Raw genomic sequence first — 20,378 nt, forward strand, 5'->3', positions numbered from 1 at the left:
TGAGCAAGATAATTATTTATATAAATAATATTAACTTAATATTAAAAATAAGTTATTGAAAGATAATTATGAAGTCAAATTAATAGTAGTAAAATGTAATGTTAAAGATTTATTCCAAAAACAGATGAAAGGTGAACAATTCTAATATAGTCGAATCTGGATAAGCGAGAGTCCAAAGGACCGCGATATTATTTTCCCTTATAGAGGTCTGTCTTTAGACGAGTTTCTTGTTTATGGACACCGTTCTGGGCCTGATACTTATACTTTAGCTTATAAAGGTTTCTCGCTTATCCAGGTTCGACCATAGTATTACTATAAAATGTTGTAATGGATAAACAGTTTTTTTTTATTTATAAAAAGCTCTACATTAATAGTTATGTAGATGCAAATCGTTTAGGTTGATCAGACTACAATCATTGCCATGTCAATATATACACTGTACTAATATATAATGCCCCGCTACAGTTAAATATAAATAATGTAACACAGGATGCTCACAATCGAAAATTATCAAACAATATCGAGATTAAATATTAGATTTATTTATTTTTAAAAAAAAAATTGTGTTCCCTGTATATGAAATGAGAATTTGTCCCAGTCACTCATCTTTAGTATCATCATTACTTCATCGGGTGGGATAGTGCTCAAGCGTCTAGATTATTCAATATAAAAAAAAAATTCAAACTTTATAGGTGGTAAGTCCTGTATATAATCAACAATGCGAGATTTTGCATTTCTATAGCTCTTATATACCAATCTATTATGTAAACGTATTCAAACCTAAACGTAGTAGACGTGTATGTGACAGATTACATAAGTGGAGTTCTAGCGGTACATAGCGACGTCGTGATTGCGATAGAAGCACATGTAGGCATCGGAGAGTAGTCGCTTGGAGTAAGCAGGCAGCTGGCGCTCACATGCGCCTTCGCGCGCCAGACATGCACCCAGCTCCGGCAGCGGGACGATCTCAGGGATGTTGTACCCGTTGCGTTCACCTGTACCACCACATTACATAGACCTCATGTCACTACCCTTAACCCCCTTCAAATCACGTTTACTAATGCGTATTTTAAAGCGCTTAGTGCATACCATTGGTAAAAAAAAACTAAGCACAAAAACAATAAATTTACTCGCTTCTATGAATAATTTATATATTGACTAGCTTTTACCTGCGACTCCGTCCGCGCGGAATAAAAAAAAATAGAAAACGGGGTAAAAATTATCCTATGTCCGTTTCCTGGTCCTAAGCTACCTGCGCACCAATTTTCAGTCAAATCGATTCAGCTGTTCTTGAGTTATAAATAGTGTAACTAACACGACTTTCTTTTATATATAGATAGATATAAATCAATATAATTTATTACAGTAAATTAGAAACAGCAAAAAGAGTAGACTTGGTAAAAGATCTCTGAAATATGAAGAATATCGTTTATGTCATGTTTTGGATTTTAGGAGTGTCCCGCAGTATACTACTGACCTTTTCTGTCAGCCATGGAATCAAAGAAGCACCAAGGGGCGTCATGTCCGACACCGGTCTTGACAAACGCCACGTAGTGACTGGTCTCGATACAGAGGACCGCAAACAGCTCCATGAACACTCTCGGACCGTCAAACGGCTCCGGGGTATCTAACATATCCTCGCAAATTTTTAGCGGAGTAGCCTAGGAAACGAAAATGAATGTTTTAATTTTTTTTTTATCTGAAATATATATTTTTTATGAAAAAGAACAAAAAGCCTTGGGGCTTTGGCTTTTGTTGGTAACAACACTAAAAGATAACAATAAAGATATATTTTATCATTTCGAACAAATCCTACTGTGCTGCTATGTTCGTTCATTAAGGACATTTAAAAGCCCATTTTCACAAAGCGAATGCTATATCTATGGAAGTGTTGATCGCTTCAGTTTATATTTCACATTTATACACACTCATAGAAATAGTAGACGCACTTAATATATGTCTTTTCAAATATTTTGGCCGCTCAAGGTCATTTGCGCGCAGCACAAAGTTGAGTTGTTTGCAACACGTACGATATTCCGAGCTGCCAAGATATATGAAAACCTCTATACCACTGAATTTATACACGGAGTCGCGGTGTTTTTTGTGTGTAATTTACGTACCCTATGTCGCGGTGTTGAGGGGTGTGAGAGACGCAGACACCTGTCGCAAAGTGTGGAGCCGTCCATTTCGCAATTACGTTGACATGGCCCGCACTCCCACGTCGCAAGCGCACCGCACAGAACACACTGCTGCGGCACTGACACAATACAACACACACATATTATTGTATTATACTACTACTACTTATAATATTATACGAAATCATGTAAAAGTTACATAGAAAATTAAAAAAAAAAAACATGACGGTACGGACAAGGATTTGGTAAGGATGGTAACCTCAATTATCGCTTTTAAGTCGGAATGAAGCAAAAGTTGTATTTCCAAGCAGCGACTTGTCCAGTTTAGTGGTTACTGTATAATTTATATAAAAGAGGCTGGCGAAATAATAAAAGAACACATTTATCTATGTTTTGTTCGGTGACAATTTTTTTTAAATAAATTTGTTTAGAATTGAATGATACGTACATCCTTCAATAAGATCGGTGATATCAAGATGTGGTGTAGGCAGGACACGTTCATAGGATTTATATTGTTTACCAAATCGAGGCATTTGTATTATTAAAGTTGAAGGAACCTGTAACAATATTTGTTTTTTACCAACTTAAATTGTGTTAAAAAAAAATTAAGAAAAAGTTTATTTAACAATATTTGATTAAATTATTTAAATTGTAGATTTAATTAAATATTTATTTATATTCCAAAATTAAAGGCCAATGAAAAATGAGTTTACCTCAGTAAGTTTGACACCCGATGTACGGAAGGACTGTTGCACCAAACACTGCACGCTGGGGAAAGTCACCTTTCTGTCTCTTTCCACAAACACCTGATAACAGTACGACTCCTGTCCTGAAGACAGTTTGAGGAATGGTTCAGCTCTTAATATTTGCGCTACTAAGCCGTTCAAAAATTCTTCCGGATCCTAAAAAATAACCAAAAATTAAATATTAAAGAATTAAGTTACATTATAAGAGCCCCTTACAGCCCAAAGAAGTGACTAATTTGATATCATTAGAGGAAAAGCGACCAAAAGGCAAAAAAGATATAAAATAAGTTGTGGACGAAGCCGAACTGGTCTTGGTATTCAATAATACTTGCATGAGACTTTAAACATATTATATTTAAAATTTATTCTTACTGTCACTTTCAGAATAGTCCATTATGCACTAAGGGTTTAACAACATTAAGGGTTCTGGTAGTGAGTTTTATTTTTTGGATTCTATGGAGTTAATGGGTTTGAGCGCAAACACCATGTTAGTGCACCTTCTCCTCAGAGGTGAGTCCGGGCACGTCAGAGAGGCGCTCCAGCAGAGTGCGCAGCTTCATGACGCGGTCTGCGCGCACGTAGCCATGTCTCCGCAGCGGGTTCACCACCTCCTCCCGCAGCACGCGCTGCACCTCCGAGTAGTGCGGGGAGTCCTACAACATAACTTACTATATACACTTCATTTACTTTTTTATCACTTATAAAATGCAATTTATAAATTACCTCCGGCTCTGGAGGTCTATACAGCAGTGAGTCAAAGACGCTCGTAAACGTAAACATTGCGAAGAGAGTGGCGTCAAGGTAGCAGGAGTTGTGGTGGCCCTGGATGCCGCGGTTCTTGCCCGCGATGGTGCCCAGCGAGCTCAGCGGTGGCACCACACCCGTCACGATAGGACAGTCGGGCTGGACAGTGCACGACATATAAATATATAGCGAATGCAAATCGGATAAAATAAAATCAAATCACATCGACATCATTTCAAATATCAAATTACTGATAAAAGTTTAATAAAGTAGTACATTCAGCGTCAAAAGTTATTGCAAACTTATAAACTGTAGCAGGAAAAAATCATTTAGAAATTAAAGGAAATATGCTTGTTCATTCCAAATAGAATAAACAGAGAATGAAAAAAAAAGTAGTTAGCAAGTAAAGACTGAAATTAAATATGGTGGTAAAGTGACCTGATCGTAGTGCTGTGCTTGTTGTAGGTCGGCGCGGTCTGGAGGCGGGGTGTCGCGGAAGCGTGCGTCACGCCGGCACAGCGGCAGCGGCACGAACAGCGCGCGGCCAGGCGCACACGAGAACAGCTTGGCCCCACCGCGGCTGCCATCGCCCAGCCCGCACACGCTCTCCTCCAGCTCCACGCCAGCCGTCGCCGTGTCTGATTATTACAACATACATTTTTGCAATATAATTTAACAGTTTTACAAGTTTTAAGTAGGCCATAGTGTCTGTACTAGGACGAAATGTGTGACAAGCATCTGAAAAATTGTTAACACATTTTCATAATTTAGTAACACGTCGCCGAATCCTTAGTTTATACACTGGATATAGGTACTGTGTTAAACAACAACATACCATCAATAATCCCGATCCACTTGACGACGCCGTAGTAATGTTGATCAACATCAGTGGCGACCTCCACTAGTGAACCCACGCCGATGTCTTCCGGAGCGTGCACTGGCGTGGATTTTGGTTGCGCCGAGCGCGGCGACCCCAGCGCTGGTGAATCGTACGACTGTTCGGGCGCATCGGCGCCTGGCACGTCTAAAACCAATTTAAAACTGCTTTAACACAAAAATTTTATTAAAGAAAACTATCCAATATTCAAAAGATAGAATAAACCCGCTCCGCAAAGAACGCCTCAATTTTTTTACTTTGCGAAAAATGCTTAAATATTTAGCCTGAAAACATTTCAAAAACTATAGCTTTCGAAACGTAAAAGCGTTAAAATCAAACTATGATCTCTAGTAGCTACCATCCAACGGATTAACAGTTTATACGTAAGTCTAACGTGATTTATAACAACCGATTTTGCGTCTAGGGTAAAAAATTGCAACAAATAACATACTATCTTCATATTGTAGCACACACAATGGTATATCGTTGATATCTATGTCTTGGTAATAATAAGTATGGGCCATAGTTCCGTCGACTAGAACTTATGCCAAACTCTCGTCTACTGCGCCTCTACAACTATTATTAGAAATTAGTCTACCTATAAATAGATAGTGTAAAGCTGCATACAGCCCGTAATGTTGTACAAACATTGTCCTATTTGACATCATTACAGATATTTGCTAAAATGTGTTTAAATGTATTCACACAAGAAATAGTGTTACGTGAAATATTTTTAATACTTTAAGGAAGTAATAATTACTTCAAAATGGTGAGATTAATGTTTTTCTTTACTCTCAATTCTCAAATACAAAATATATTTCTTCTTTACGTAAATATTCGATTTAGTAACGAATTATAAAACAAAGTCCGCTGACTTAATATTAATAAATACATCCTTTGAATTTGTAAACAACCAAAGATAACATGTACCTTCAAACTTATATTTAAATTAAACGACATTGTAAGAAAGTCTGCGAAAAACCTTTTTACCTTAAGATAGTGTTGGCTTTAAGATAAATTACATATAAAAATATATGCATTTTGTATTTGCGTGATAGTTTGTTGTTATATGTGTTGCCGATAAGATCTTTACAGTTTCTAAAAATGAAGTGTCTGTGCGTAATATAAAAAAACGTATTTCGCGTACATCATGTCTTTGCGTTAATTACAAAATCAAATTTAAAAAATTTTGTCTGTCTACATGTCCATGTTTGTTCCACCTGGACTGACTTTGACGAGACTTGTAATGAAAAATAACTTGTGGGAGTAACATATTTTTACAAAATTGACTGTTGAAACAAATGTATAGACAGAGAAAAAAATTTTTATGCACATCGTAAGCCAGCAGGATTTCGCCCTTAATTTTTGGTTTTTAAAATATACAGCATTCATACTAACATTGTATTGAATGTAGAGAGCCAATGTTTACTCAATCATTTCTCAAATTATTATATTATATATAGAATTAAAAAAAAAAACATAGTAATAAAATATAACCTACTAGCTTTTACCCGCGACTCCGTCCGTGCGGAATAAAAAATAGAAAACGGGGTAAAAACTATCCTATGTCCGTTTCCTGGTTCTAAGCTACCTGCCCACCAATTTTCAGTCAAATCGATTCAGCCGTTCTTGAGTTATAAATAGTGTAACTAACACGACTTTCTTTTATATATATAGATGTCGACCGGGCATAGTGTAGCTTCCCAACAGTGAAAGAATTTTTTGAATCTGTTCAGTACTTTTGTAGCCTATTCAATGCAAACAAACAAACAATCAAATCTTTCCTCTTTTTAATATTAGTATAGATTTGGCATAAAATATATTTTATCTCACCTACTAATATACCTGTTTCAACTTTCTCTGGCTCATTAACCATTTTGGTTGGACGTTGAACTTCTTCAGGATTTAAAGACTTGGCAGTTGATGGTAAATTAGGCCTATTTCTTCTTTTTTCTGGAGCTAAGTGATTAATAAGATTTACAGACTTAATTCTTTCATTTTGAGATGGTCGTTGCATAGTGTGTCTATAAGTCTTAGGCACTGTCCCATACTGGGCTTGTTCTGGCTCACGAGGAGCTGGGGGCCAGCTGCCTCCAATTAAAGAAAAGAGATCCAACTGAAAAAATAAGAGTAAAAGTAGAGTGTAAGATAAATAATAATATTATAATTTTTTATATAATAAATTAATTACATGTTATTTTATTAAATTAATAATAATAATAAATATTTTGGTATTAAATGAATGACAAAATGATTGGTCATCAGTGATAATAAAAACATTTCAAGATTGCTCTATTTTTGCCATTTCTTGTTGCTGTCATGTTTGAATAGCTATTAAATGTGTTCCCCATTACACTTCCAAACAAAAAATTATATTCGAATACAAAATATATAAATAGATGTTAAAAAAATAATTTAAATATTTTGTATGAACTTAATAAAAAAAAAAGAAAACATAAGATTTGTGTAACAACTTAGTACACATTTCATAAACTGAAATAGCTGTTTCTAAGCATGTAATATAATATTATGAGATTTTAATCTAAAAAGTTATTGGTAGTAAGTTAATTTAAAGTCAAATTAAACTGTAAGACACATTATTTTATATTTATGGTTAATAACAAGCCGAATCCCATTATTAAACCAAAAAAATAGTGGTGTAGTGCACAAAAATTTCAGTGTGGTTAGTGGTAATGACCATTCATAAGGCCAACCTGTGTGTCTCGGTTGTGGCCCGTAGAGTCACGGGCTTGATTATTTTCGTTACTCATTGTTCTGCTTGCTTTGTACTAATTTCATGTACTTGTGTTCAGCTACTTAGCGTGCTATTAAAAACTCATATCTCAATTAAAAACAGCACATATTACGCATGATTATTATCTTATCGTCTAAAGGACAAACCTGTTTATATTCTTTCACTAAAACTTTTCTTCTAATATCTTCAATATGTTTATGATTTAATTGAGTTTTACACAATTATACCGAACGAAACATAATTTTGTTCATTATATTTAACAATCCAAAGAAAAACAAGGATCATATAAATTTAATTGTCATAAAATCAATAACATACATAAACAGACGTCATTCTCGTCATTCTACTTTTCTACTTCTACAGAATATAAAAAAAGGTATACGTGATTTTGATTTAAAACTGTTGGAAGAAATAACAAATTGTTAAATAAACAAGCGCGTTTAAATTAATTTTAATTTTGAAAACTAAATATTTTTATGTGATTTGATGATTTGAAATTTGAGTGTTTACAAGGGACAGTTGACACTTTGACATTAGTGTTCTTATGTCAAGTCAAGGATAATAATGTAATGTCAAACAAATTGTCTTAAGTAATTTAATCTTAAAAATGATCAAATATCAAAAAAACAAAAACTGAATACAAGTTTGAAGAACCAAAGATATTTTATTATTTTAGATTCTTCATAAATGTATCAAACTCAATAACTTGACAATTATAAAGTTTGAGGATTAGGTAAAGTTTTACAAGTTATATATCTTAGTTGAACCTAATATAAATTACGGTTACTTATTTTCTTCATAGTGTGTAAAAACTCGAAAAGAATATGTTCTAAAGTGTTTGATAATTTTACTATAACTTTGGGCTCATTATTAAAGGGATATGTTATTTAAGCAAGACAATTAAATTGGAAATCATTAAATTTAAATTAATATTTTTAGGCGTTCCCAGACATAATGATCCGGCAAGGAAGTATAGACGATATCAATGCCCAACAATTTCTCAAGATATCTAATTATGAGGACACAGTCAGACAACTCGATATTTACTATGCAATAGGTATATCATATAATTAATATATTTTTATAACTGATCAATTACTGCACATCAAGTAGCTGCAGTCTTTTCGTGATTTAATTACTATATATCTACTCTATATCCTTACTGATTTATTATTTATTTATTTTTTTCAGTAAAAAGGCAATTGCTTAGATTCCAAAGTCCCATAACTGGGTTATTTCCAGTTCTATCATCTGATCTGCATGTAGCAAGTGTAAGAGATAGTATTTACTGTGCAGCTGCTGTATGGGGTCTTTACCAGGCCTACAGGTATCTATTTTAACTTATTATTAATTATAAAGGATATCATATACATGCATTGTTATGTTTAACTTCCATTCGTTTTGAGAGTTATTGTATTGTATCTCTCAAACAGTTAGGTTGCAGTACTCCTAGACACTTAGTTATAATAAAGATTTAATGTTTTTTTCATAATATGTAATTTTTAAACCTTGGTTATATTTCAGGCGCATTGATGATGACCGTGGTAAATCACATGAATTGGGACAGAGTACTGTCAAGTGTATGCGTGGCATCTTAGAATGCTGGATAAAGCAATCGGCTCGGGTGGAAGCTTTTAAGACTAGGCAGAGTGCGGCACATGCACTACATGTCAAATTTCATCTCACCACGGGAGAACCTGTGCTATCAGATGAAGAGTACCACCACCTACAAATAGATGTTGTCTCTCTATACCTTCTTTTTCTTGTGCAAATGATAACAGCTGGACTGCAAATTATATATACACAGGTAACACTTCTGTTTCTGTGTGATAATAATTGAAATAATTAATTAATAATTATTGAGAATATGTTATATTACATTACTAAATACATGAAATGGTATATAAACTAGTTGTGGCATTCAATGTGTTAATTATACAGAAATTGTTAACATTTTTTTTGCCTGGTTTTATTTGCAGGATGAAGTAGCATTTGTACAGAATTTAGTTTATTATGTAGAAAGAGCGTACAGAACTCCAGATTTTGGCATGTGGGAACGAGGTTCTAAATATAATGACGGCAAACCAGAAATTCATGCATCCTCCATAGGTAAACAACATTTGGAGAAAATATTTTTCCAACATTTTCTACATGGATCGTATAGTCATGAAAAAAACACTTGACTTTATTACATTTTTGTTCTTTTATTTCAGGAATGGCTAAAGCTGCTCTGGAAGCAATAAATGGCTGCAACCTGTTTGGTGATAAGGGTGCCTCGTGGAGTGTTGTCTATGTAGACATTGACGCACACAACCGAAACAGAAGCATTTTTGAGACAATGCTCCCACGAGAATCTAGTTCTAAGGTCAGGTGAATAAAAATGTCATTATAAAAAAAACCAATTTCAAACAAAATGCACTCAAAAGTAACCTAAAAAAACCAATTTCAAACAAAATGCACTCAAAAGTAACATAAAAAAACAATTTTAAACAAAATGCATTCAAAAGTACTATAAAAAACAATCTCAAACAAAATGCACTAAAAAGAAACAAAATAATGACATGAAAACTTCTTTCTTTCTTTCTTCTCTCTTTCAAAAACCCTCTAAACTCTAAAGAAAGTGCTCTTCTTTCTTGTAACATGTCTATATTGTATAATTATTGTTATTTTGGAGTCGGTTTCGGCCTAAGTAGGGACATAAACGTAAGTATGTCTCATACATCTCAAATATAAAATGTATAATATTATATTTACTTCGGCCGACACCGTTCTTTTTAGTGCATTTTGTTTGAGATTGTTTTTTATAGTACTTTTGAATGCATTTTGTTTAAAATTGTTTTTTTATGTTACTTTTGAGTGCATTTTGTTTGAAATTGGTTTTTTTAGGTTACTTTTGAGTGCATTTTGTTTGAAATTGTTTTTTTTAGGTTACTTTTGAGTGCATTTTGTTTGAGATTGTTTTTTTTTTTGAAGTCGGCTATTTTTTTTTCTTAAAATTTTTGTTTTATTTCACAATTTTTAGTGAATTTGAAGTTCAATTACAAATTTCCTTAATACATATAAAGACATAAATAAGACAAATAAAGAAAAGGACTTTCCTATTTGATATGTGTGTACTTCAATTCAAAAACTAATTTAGAATGCAGCAGATAACCACTTATCCTTTAAACAATGAAATAATTATCAAAATCGGTATACAAATTGAAAATTAACGAACTAATACATCGTAGCGTGCCTTTAATTTTGTCCAGCCGCGCGCCGCACTAGCATTTTTCGAATGCGCGTAGATTTTAATTATTTAATATCTCCCAAACTATTGATCAGAATTACATAGTTTAAAGGCTAATGTAGCCATCAAACATATTTATTTGGATAAGGATTCATATCGAATATAATATAATAGCGCCGTAAGCTTACGACGCTGATTTTCGTGTGCATTTTAATCGAAGTTTGTTCACAATAACATGGTTTTTGTGAGACATCCATAGATGATAGATATATGCCACCGAAGACTGTTATTTAGCAAATTTAAGGATCTATAATTACTCCATACATCATTTTTATGTAAGTCATATAGTTTGACCTACGTAAGCCCAGAAAGCAAAATTGTGCTTTTCGTGTAGCATTTTTCGTTTCCGCGTAATTTTATTCTTACAATATCTCCTAAACTATTAGACAGAATGATATAGTTTCAATTGCAAATATAATCTACATTAAATTCTCTTGATAATGAACATGTTTATTTACATAAGGGTTAATACTGAACTCGAATAATAGCGTCGGAAATAGGGCATGAATTTAATTGATGTTTCTGAAGAAAAAAATGGTTATTGTGAGAAAACTATAAAAGATAGATATATGCTATCGCTGACTTTTATTTAGCACATTTAAAGAGCTACAATTCGCCATACATCATTTTTATGTAGGTCCTATAGCCTACGTAAGCGCTGAAAGCAAAAATGTCCCTAATTTTCACGACAAATTTTGAAGCTATATTCAAAATCTACTAGTCTTCTAGTTATTTAAAAAAAAAAACAAAAAAATGGGACCCACCTGCAAGCACTTCCTTTCGATTAAAATATTTTTCATCAAAATCGGACCACCAGGGGCGGAGTTTCGCGGTAACACACATAAAAAAAAAAAATACAGTCGAATTGATAACCTCCTTCTTTTTGAAGTCGGCTAAAAATTCTCTCCCTCATTTTTTTATGTAAATTCAATGTACAGACTTTTGTATAGCATTCATTTTGCTCGGAATAATGTTCATATATTATTCCGCAATAATTTGCCTAATTATTATTTGTATAAATATTAGCTTAATTAGTTATTACATTAATAAGTTTATCAATCCAGTTTTGAAAATATAAATTTTAAATTCTTATTTACTTTTTTAAATCATATATTTTTAGGGTGTTGATGCAGCATTACTACCAACTATATCATTCCCTGCATTTGCTACACATGAAGAACTTTTAGTTCAGTTGACAAAAAATAATATTCTTTCAAGATTACAAGGGAGATATGGTTTCAAACGTTTCAGCCGAGATGGTTATAAATGTGCATTGGAAGATCCAAACAGGAGGTACTACCATGAAGGAGAGTTGAAGGAGTTCGAAGGGATAGAATCGGAATGGCCACTTTTTTATGTTATGATGATAATTGATGGTGTATTTAGAACATTACCTGAACAAGTTGAGGAATACCAAAAGTTGTTGAAGTCACGGATTTATATGGATGAATATGGAGGTAAATAAAATTATAATAATAGAGATGGAAAGTCAAATTGTATATGTATTTCAGATGAAGCATAAGTTTTAAAATGTGCTTGCCGTTTGTTGACTTTTCAGTTATTTTGAATTTATAATTTTTTTTTTAAATTGTTTTTACAGATCCTGTAATTCCTTGGTACTATTATGTTCCACGTGAAGGTATTGAGAATGAGCGCAGTGAGCCATACTCCGTTCGAAGGATGCCAGCTAGTAAGTTAATTTTTTTTTCTTGTTAAATTGAACAGGTACAATTTTTCAGCCATTTTTTTTATTTTACTTGTGTAGTCGTGTTGTTAAAAAATAAATTTTAATATAATTACAGACCAAGCGGACGATAGTGTAAATAAAGGTAACGCGATTTTGTTCGGCAAAGAATTTTTCTGTTTTTTACCTTTTAATGTAATGAAATGTCACTAATTTTCCTAAAATGCTTTTTGTTACTAATTAATATTGCATTGCCTATTTACTTCTTTAACTTTTATTTATCAAGCAAAATTATGTTGACGACAATAACATTTTTTTAGTAGCTATAGCTATAGTGAATAAAACATGTAACTTTAAGATTTTCTCTGTTTTAACTTTTTTGTGATGGAAAAGAAAGAGTAGTCTGTTGAGTTGCTATTAAATAATAAAAAAACCTGACTCATTTTTTTTAACAATTTTCAAACAAAAATCAATTTAGAAAAATATTAATAAGCACATATAACTAACTATTAATGGCTTATATTACTGTGACAATGAACTTTCGTGACACGTGACATGTTTTAATGAAAGACATGAGAATACTGTCATACATAGTGTTAAGACAATAGACACTTGCCTTTTCTAGTGCTTATAAAATTGTATTTATTGATAAGGAAAGTAGTTATTAGAAATGGAATTATTGAATTCTTCTTCAATTTCTATCCGCTTTACAGCTTTTTTGCTAATATTTGTAATAGTGAATTTAAATATATTTATTGTTAGACATAGGTGGTTTATTCCTGTGGGCGCAGTCGTTATTCGTGCTGGCGCAGTTGTTAACCGGCGGCTTGTTGCACGTTAACGAGTTGGATCCCATACGAAGATATCTTCCCTCTTACAATCGTCCGAGAAGAGCTGGCCGGTACTCCGCTTTTCAGGTCCAATATTATTTTCTTATGCGGTTAAATAACATCGTGAATGTAACCTTTAAGTTAATTGAGGGTAAACTAAATACAATCCAAGGGACCACGATATTTTTCTAGCTTATAGAGGTTTCTGTCTAACCCGACTTTCTCGTATATGGAGGTTTCTCGCTAGTTCAGATACGACTGTATTATTTTTAGTTTATTGCTAAATTTATTGTACCAACTTTTAAATTTTCTTACCCATATTTTTTTCATGCAAATCAGGCCAAACCAGCATTTGTAAGTACGGGTGTTGTTTACTCGAATGTACCATGACAAATGTAAATGTTTAGTTAGCACTCTATATAATATTGCATTTGCAACTAAAAACACTTCACTTGCAACTGTGATTTTCAATATTTCATGGCTCTCTTAGTGCCTTACCTTAAGCAAGGAAATATATTTCTATGATATAATTATGTATTCGTGCAGCTTTGAAATAGAATGCTTAATGCATACATTACACAAAATTTTATCGCGCACAGCTAGCTAAGTTATGAATCACATATTAATTTTATTTTCAACTATATTAAATTTCGACGATTAATAGTTACTTCGCTAAATTCACTCGATATTTGGGCAATATAAGCATTTATAGTCTCATACTTTATGACTGCTCGCAATTCCGCACGAACTACGAAAAACACAATTTTAGGTTTAGGTGGGACTAGAGGAGATCCGAGCACAGACCCCTGCTTTCGCTTTTATCGAACCTTAGACCAACGCGACACAAGCTGCAATAAAGTTGATATTAGCAGATAGATATTGTGTAGTGATTTTGACTAAATATTGTGAACAGGGCACGGCGACAGATCTGGTGGTGCAAGTGGTTCTGATCGCGGAGTCAATGCGTCTGCAGGCCATGATGGGCACCTACGGCATACAGACGCAGACCCCGCACGAGGTCGAGCCCGTACAGGTCACTAATTCAATACAAAATATATAAAATTTTACTTACTGTTTATTTAACCCCATATTTTGAAATTTTTAACATATTATGATAACTATCTTAATATGTTTCATTTTATGCGACTATGTTTTTTCGTATGAAATTCATTGAAATGTTTAAACGATCTGCTGGAGACGTTCTTGTTCTTTCTCGGTGTATTACAATTTTTTTATATATATTTATTACTTAAATCATACAATGAATAGGCTAAGTATCTATGCCTAGGTTCATTTTTCGACGTCCATAGATATCGGGGCGTCTTGTACAATAAATTAAGCTATTTTAGGTGTGCAGTTCCACACAGTTGGTTCACGTGTACAGAGAACTCGGCGTATGCCCAAAGCTGAAGCTTACCGGACGTCCGATACGACCTGTCGGATCTTTGGGAACCAGTAAGGTATGTAAAACTTTTTTAAATTAATAGCGAAGGAAAATTAATTTATTTTACCTAATCTAAATATGTATTTATGTTTTTTTATTTTGTTAATAGATTTACAGAGTGTGTGGAATGACGGTACTCTGTTATCCGTTGATATTCGAAGTGTCTGAATTCTATCTATACAGAGACATGGCGTTGTTGATAGACGATATAAAGACTGAATTGCAGTTCGTTGGCAAGTAAGTGTATGAGTGAGTGAGTGTTATGTACATTTCTCTTAGTAAATGCACAATTATTGATGTTCTTAGTGACCATTATTCTACTCAATGCATTATTACTTTAAATATAAACTAAGTAGTTGCATAAGATAAGCTAATTCTTATTAAGATTACTTTTTACTTTTCACAAAAGGCGACTATGTTTTAAGTACATGATTTATAACTATTTTATTATTATTGTTTATAGATGTTTCCAAGTTTTTGTTCTTGTTGTATTTGTTCTGTTTCTTTACTTAATTCTATTACAATAATATATACCTTATCATAATATTACACGACTGAAGGTGTATCTAACTGTTGTAGCTGTTTATAAATGTTGGTAACTTTATAAAAATGTACACAGTTGTTAATAAATTACTATAAAAAAGCTCTGAATTATAAATTGCGAGTAAGTGATGTGGTGTGTGTCAGATACTGGCGGCTGTCGGGACGGCCGACAGTGTGCCTGTTGGTGCGCGAGGAGCACATGCGAGACCCGCACTTCAAGCAGATGCTAGACCTCTTCGCGATGCTCAAGAAGGGTCACTGCGATGGCGTCAAAGTGCGTCTAGGTCGTCTGCAGAACCTCATCTCCAGTTCCTGTATAGGTAATGCCTAACTATTATACTGGTCGCTAAATTAACAACAGATTATGTTAATGGGACTATGTCAATTTTCATATATAGAAAATTACATTTTGTATAAAGAATTAAGACAGCTGCTAACTTTAATTTTGAACTTCGATTTTTTTTTTTGTGTATAACTAACAAAATATCTATTTCCCGCATATTATTATTGTTCGGACGTGAAATTACTATAACCAGGCTTTTATTGTACGAAATAAACTAGCGCTAAACCTCAATGAAAGCGCTAATTGAGGATATATTCCGTGATCAGAACACTTGGACTTCATGAGTCAGGGCGAGTTTCCTTCGGAGATGTTCAGCCAGTTCCGTCAGCTGGAGCACGAGTACATCGGCTACCAATCGCTGACGGATGTACCGCGCACTCTCACCTACAGAGAGGAGGACCTCAACTGTGAGGAGTACAAGCACAAGCCCACGCACGACGTGGTGCACGCGCTTCGCTCCACTAATAACATCTTCGCGCAGTGTCAGCTCTGGGGCATACTGCTGGAGAGAGAGGGACCCATGTATGAGGTACATTTCATTTACAACGCCTAATTGTGCCGTTGTTCAATTTTTAGATACTTTATATAATTTGCTCATTTGTTGTTTGTATATTTTCTGAATAATTTTTAAATAAAATAAGATAAGGAACGGACTTAGAGTATCTGTATCTTACGATCTTCAATTTGGTTTACAGTAATCTTAATCTATTTTACTAATAGTATCTAGAATGTTTAGATGGATGGATGGATAGATGTTTGTTAGAACGTATCTCTAGAACGGCTGAATGGATCTTGATGAAATTTGGCAAAGATGTGCCTATAGTCTGGAAGAACACATAGGCTACTTATCATGTTTTTTTTAATTTTGCGCGGACGGAGTCGCGGGCGATAGCTAGTTCAAATTTAGTTAGGTATGTTAGGTAAGGTTATGTACGTAAAGATAATGGATTATTTTGCTATTGAAGATTTAAAATTAACAACAGAATAATGTAGTATTTTAATTTTTTTTAGCTAGTAAGCTAATGATATAAGTGAGATGATGAGGTATGAGATATGCTGCAGGTGAACGGCAAGACAGCGCTGGAGTCGCTGAAGGGACTGTATCACAGCGCGGGCGTGCTGCGACACTGGCGCGCTGTGCGGTACTGCTCCTCCCTTCTCAACCACACAGTAGATTCCATCAGCCCCTTCATCACCACGGTGCTCGTCAACGGAAAACAGGTCAGTTCTGAATCGCGATAATGGAAGCCAGGTCTTAGAAAAACTTAAAAATGTTGATCTATTACTAATGCAAAAAAAAATTGATGTTTAAGATATCTAGGTTTATTAGGTATAAGTCCATATTTGTCGAAACGGTACTAGCAGAATGTGTCAGTTAAGTCAATATTTACTTGTGTCAGTTGACGGTGGGTGTGATCGGACGCAAGGAGACGGTGTTTGACAAGCCGATGACACCCGGCGAGATACAGTCCGTCATGTACTCCACCATACAGCCCTACGACGTCATCGGCGCAGTGCTGCAGCAGGTATTACTCTTCGAATACTTGACAGTCCAAAGTCATCTTTGGTCTCCGCAGTTCCCTCCCCCCCGCATCCCGCTACACCTAACAATGTGTTAGATCCACCAATATATCTGTAAACATTTATAACTACTTTGAAATTACGAAAAGTTCTAGTTTACATTATGCCAGCGCTGGTTTTGAGCGTCACTGTCCTACTGTACTGGCATAATGGAAACCAGATATAAATTTAAGATGGTAACATAAATAATTCGGTCAAGATCGGTCGAACTGATTTAGCTGAAAATTAATGAGGAGGTAGCTTAGAACTAAGAGACGGACATAGGATTTTTTTTTATCTTGTGTGCATTTTTTTATTCCGCGCGGACGAAGTCGCGGGTAAAAGCTAGTTCTGAATAAATGCTAGTATTTTTGTGATTAGATGTTGTGAGATTGTTTGTAACTGACAGGAGATAGTGTTGTACTGCGGACGTCTGATCGGTACGAACCCGGACATGTTCCGGGGCATCCTGAAGATCCGCGTGGGTTGGGTGCTGGAGGCAATCCGCACCTACCTCCGCCTCAGCCCGCGGGAGGGGCGCGCCGAAGCCCCCCTCGAGAGCCTCTCCCCTTACCGCCTCCGCACTCTGCTGCATAAAGTGCTCACCGTCTCTGACTGGGCGGATGAACAGGGGTTCGAGACTCTTTAATAATTTTTTATAACAAATAAACTAGCAATTGATTATCCCATCAGATGTCATATGATCGAAAGATTTTATGCGCTTTTTTTAAGTAACTGTGAATTCGCTGTTTTAATCATCCGTCCATTCAGCCTCGTTAGGCCCACTGGTGGGCATAGGCCTCCCCCAAAGAACGCCACGAGCTGTTTTAAACCATAGTTAAAAATTGGCAAAAATTTCCTAGTATGCAAAAAAAATCAATGAAAGTGAAAAAAAAAATATTTTTTTGAGATTAAACAAGTAATTGAATATTAAATAACTTGGTATTATATAGTCGTAAATGTTATGTAGGTTGACTCCCCTGCAGCGTCGTGAACTGGAAGGTTGTCTGTGTCGTGTACCTAAACATTTCTACATACAAGTATGGGATATACTTTTACGCACGCCCAAAGGAATTATTGTTCAGGTACTTATATGAAAAAAATATAATTCTATCTATATTTTCACCAAATTATATAAAAGATAACGAAGAGAAGAACTCAAGCGTTTGTGCCATAAGAAATAATGTAAATCTTTGAAAATCTTCCTTCTTTTTCGTACATCATAGCTTTAAATTGTATAGTAGTATTTGTATTCAAGGAATTTATTCAATTTATATCGTACTTATAATATAAATGTAAACGTTTGGATGAATGGAAATGTTTGTTTGAAGGTATCTCCAGAATTGCTTAACTGATCTCTATGAAATTTGGTACAGATACAGAACATAGTCACAGATAAGACATAGGCTATTTACTTAGTTTTTTTAATGTTTATTTTAGCTTGTGTATATAATGTGAGAGCGTCGGTGGCTCAGGGGTTAAGCACTTGACTTTCAATCTGCAAATCCTGGGTTCGAATCCCGCCATGTACCAATGTCTTTTTCAATTTTCGATTTACATATGTACATTTATTCGACGTTCTTACGATGAAGGAAAACATCGTGATGCAACCTGCACATATCTGAGAAGAAATTCAATGATATGTGTGAAGTCAATCCGCACTTGGCCAGCATAGTTGACTATGGCCTAGTCACCCCTAACTTGGGGTAGGCTCCGAACCCCTCAGTGGGGACGTATAGTGAGCTGATAATAATATAATATTGTGTGGTGCAGGGTCACGCGATCCCGGCACAGCCGACGCTGGTGAACATGTCGAGGTCGGAGCTGTCGTTCGCGCTGCTGGTGGAGGCGGCGCTGGTCCGCGTGGAGTCTGCGCCGCGCCGGCAGCTGTGTGTGGAGCTGCTCTGTGTGCTGGCCACCATCCTGCGCCGCAACCCCGAGCTCTACCTGCAGCAGCCGCTCGACCTCGACCAACTGCTCGACGACGCGCACTACACATACGCCAAGGTATACCCTGGTCTGGGCGCTTCAATCGCCATTTTTATTACACTTTCTAATGTGTGCAAGATATTACTTTTATATTTTTCCGCAATATGGCGAGGATTTTTATATTTCTGGTCAGGCTATAACCATCTGCAACTGTTCTTGGCTGCTATCTTACTTAGCGAATTTACCTCGTCTGATTTTTTTCGGCCTAAGGTAGATTTTGGTATTATTAAAGTTGTAAGCAGAATATTGAACGAGTTATTAACAATGAAAATATCATCATATTTTAAAATGCATGTATGTTTAAAAATATTTTTTTATTACACATTTACGCTTTAACGGTAAGTTAGCTGACACTAAGAAAGTTCACAATATGTGGGAGGTTTGACAGTGGTAGATCCCGCAATAACAATATATGTTGGGTCCACGAATTGTCCGGCTCACCTGGTGTAATACCACGACCACACAGAAGACAGGCGTCAAGTGGAAGCAATTCCGCGTTTTGTCCGATGAGTGTGGTGCCGGAGGCCTAATTTTAGTCCATGTTCCCTTCCCACCCTTTTTATAAAGAAAGGATGGGAAAGGGTATTGGATTTGACAGAGGAGGGGACGCACAGAAAGAGGATATATCCTCTTCCTATGCCTCCTCCTATGTCGATGAAAGGTAGGCAACGCATCTGCAATTAGGGATGTCTATGGGCAGCGGTCGCTTCGCTGTTTAGGCGGATTTAGGTGACCGATTGCTCGTTTGCCATCTTATGATATAAAAAATGTGGGTGACAATGATGTGTTTGTACATGATCATAATATATAACGTAAACAGGACAGTGGTATGTCTGAGAGTGAGGCGCGAGGGCGAGGTGGTCTGAGTGCGGCGGCGCCGGCTGTGACGCTGGGCTACCTGGCGCGTGCTGTCGTCAACAGCGTGCTGCAGGCAGCAGCCGCTCCACATCTGCAGCCGGCACCAGATGACTCCTGTCTTGTCTCTTAGATACCTATCACGTGTTACCGTTGGGCCGATCGCCTTACACGGTCAAACGGCTCAACGGGAATTTTCCCGATCATCACATCTCTAATACAGAGTAAGCTCGAACCGAGGTTACGATGTTTAAATTACGTTAGATATTTTTAAACCATCTTCTGTAAGTATGTGAAGGCCGTAAAAGACATTTCAGACTGTGAAATATTCTTTAGAATCCTAATAACACGCTTTGTAATTGAAAAAAAATCAACTTTTAAATCTACAGAAGTCTAGGCAAGTTTGGAATCATGATCCTTGTAATACAAATTGATTTCATACATACTTATTGGTTTTTATCAATAAATACTTCTTGGATTAGTTATTTCATGAAAAAGAAACTAGTTTAAGCAAAAATATCTTACGATTTGTATGTATTTTTAAAAAAATGTATATCTTTTAGGCTATAAGGCAAAAATAT

The 20,378-nt window shown here is 35.3% G+C and overlaps 2 protein-coding genes across 6 annotated transcripts; one reads left to right on the top strand and one right to left on the bottom strand.

Moving 5' to 3' along the window:
* Positions 1-107: 107 nt before the first annotated feature.
* Positions 108-7,551, bottom strand: LOC106713312 (ubiquitin carboxyl-terminal hydrolase CYLD). 3 transcript variants are annotated; one of them, XM_045679769.1, is made up of 12 exons: positions 7,407-7,551; positions 7,220-7,330; positions 6,351-6,621; positions 4,464-4,652; positions 4,067-4,266; positions 3,608-3,787; positions 3,382-3,537; positions 2,852-3,040; positions 2,587-2,695; positions 2,121-2,257; positions 1,478-1,661; positions 108-995 (listed from the first exon to the last, which is right to left on the bottom strand). In XM_045679769.1, the coding sequence occupies exons 2-12, from the start codon at positions 7,274-7,276 to the stop codon at positions 826-828; spliced, it is 1,842 nt and encodes a 613-aa protein (XP_045535725.1). In that variant the 5' UTR covers positions 7,277-7,330; positions 7,407-7,551; the 3' UTR covers positions 108-825. The 3 variants fall into 3 exon arrangements, with proteins under 3 accessions (XP_045535725.1, XP_014361580.2, XP_045535730.1); XM_014506094.2 differs by having other exon boundaries at positions 6,339-6,621; XM_045679774.1 differs by lacking the exons at positions 6,351-6,621; positions 7,220-7,330; positions 7,407-7,551 and adding an exon at positions 4,957-5,090 and having other exon boundaries at positions 109-995.
* On the top strand, positions 5,116-20,252 carry LOC106713311 (probable phosphorylase b kinase regulatory subunit beta). 3 transcript variants are annotated; one of them, XM_045679753.1, is made up of 21 exons: positions 5,116-5,274; positions 8,200-8,317; positions 8,452-8,587; positions 8,785-9,067; positions 9,240-9,369; positions 9,474-9,625; positions 11,670-12,006; positions 12,150-12,239; positions 12,352-12,378; positions 12,996-13,150; positions 13,977-14,096; positions 14,413-14,523; positions 14,617-14,744; positions 15,195-15,370; positions 15,660-15,922; positions 16,456-16,614; positions 16,794-16,919; positions 17,363-17,586; positions 17,924-18,038; positions 18,727-18,960; positions 19,763-20,252. In XM_045679753.1, exons 1-21 carry the CDS (start codon positions 5,272-5,274, stop codon positions 19,928-19,930), a joined length of 3,255 nt encoding a protein of 1,084 aa, XP_045535709.1. In that variant the 5' UTR covers positions 5,116-5,271; the 3' UTR covers positions 19,931-20,252. The 3 variants fall into 3 exon arrangements, with proteins under 3 accessions (XP_045535709.1, XP_045535717.1, XP_045535711.1); XM_045679755.1 differs by lacking the exon at positions 5,116-5,274 and adding an exon at positions 7,841-7,993; XM_045679761.1 differs by lacking the exon at positions 12,352-12,378.
* The last annotated feature ends 126 nt before the right edge of the window (positions 20,253-20,378 follow it).

This window comes from Papilio machaon, chromosome 1 (assembly GCF_912999745.1).
Source record: "Papilio machaon chromosome 1, ilPapMach1.1, whole genome shotgun sequence".
In the NCBI taxonomy this organism is placed as follows: Eukaryota; Metazoa; Arthropoda; class Insecta; order Lepidoptera; family Papilionidae; genus Papilio; species Papilio machaon.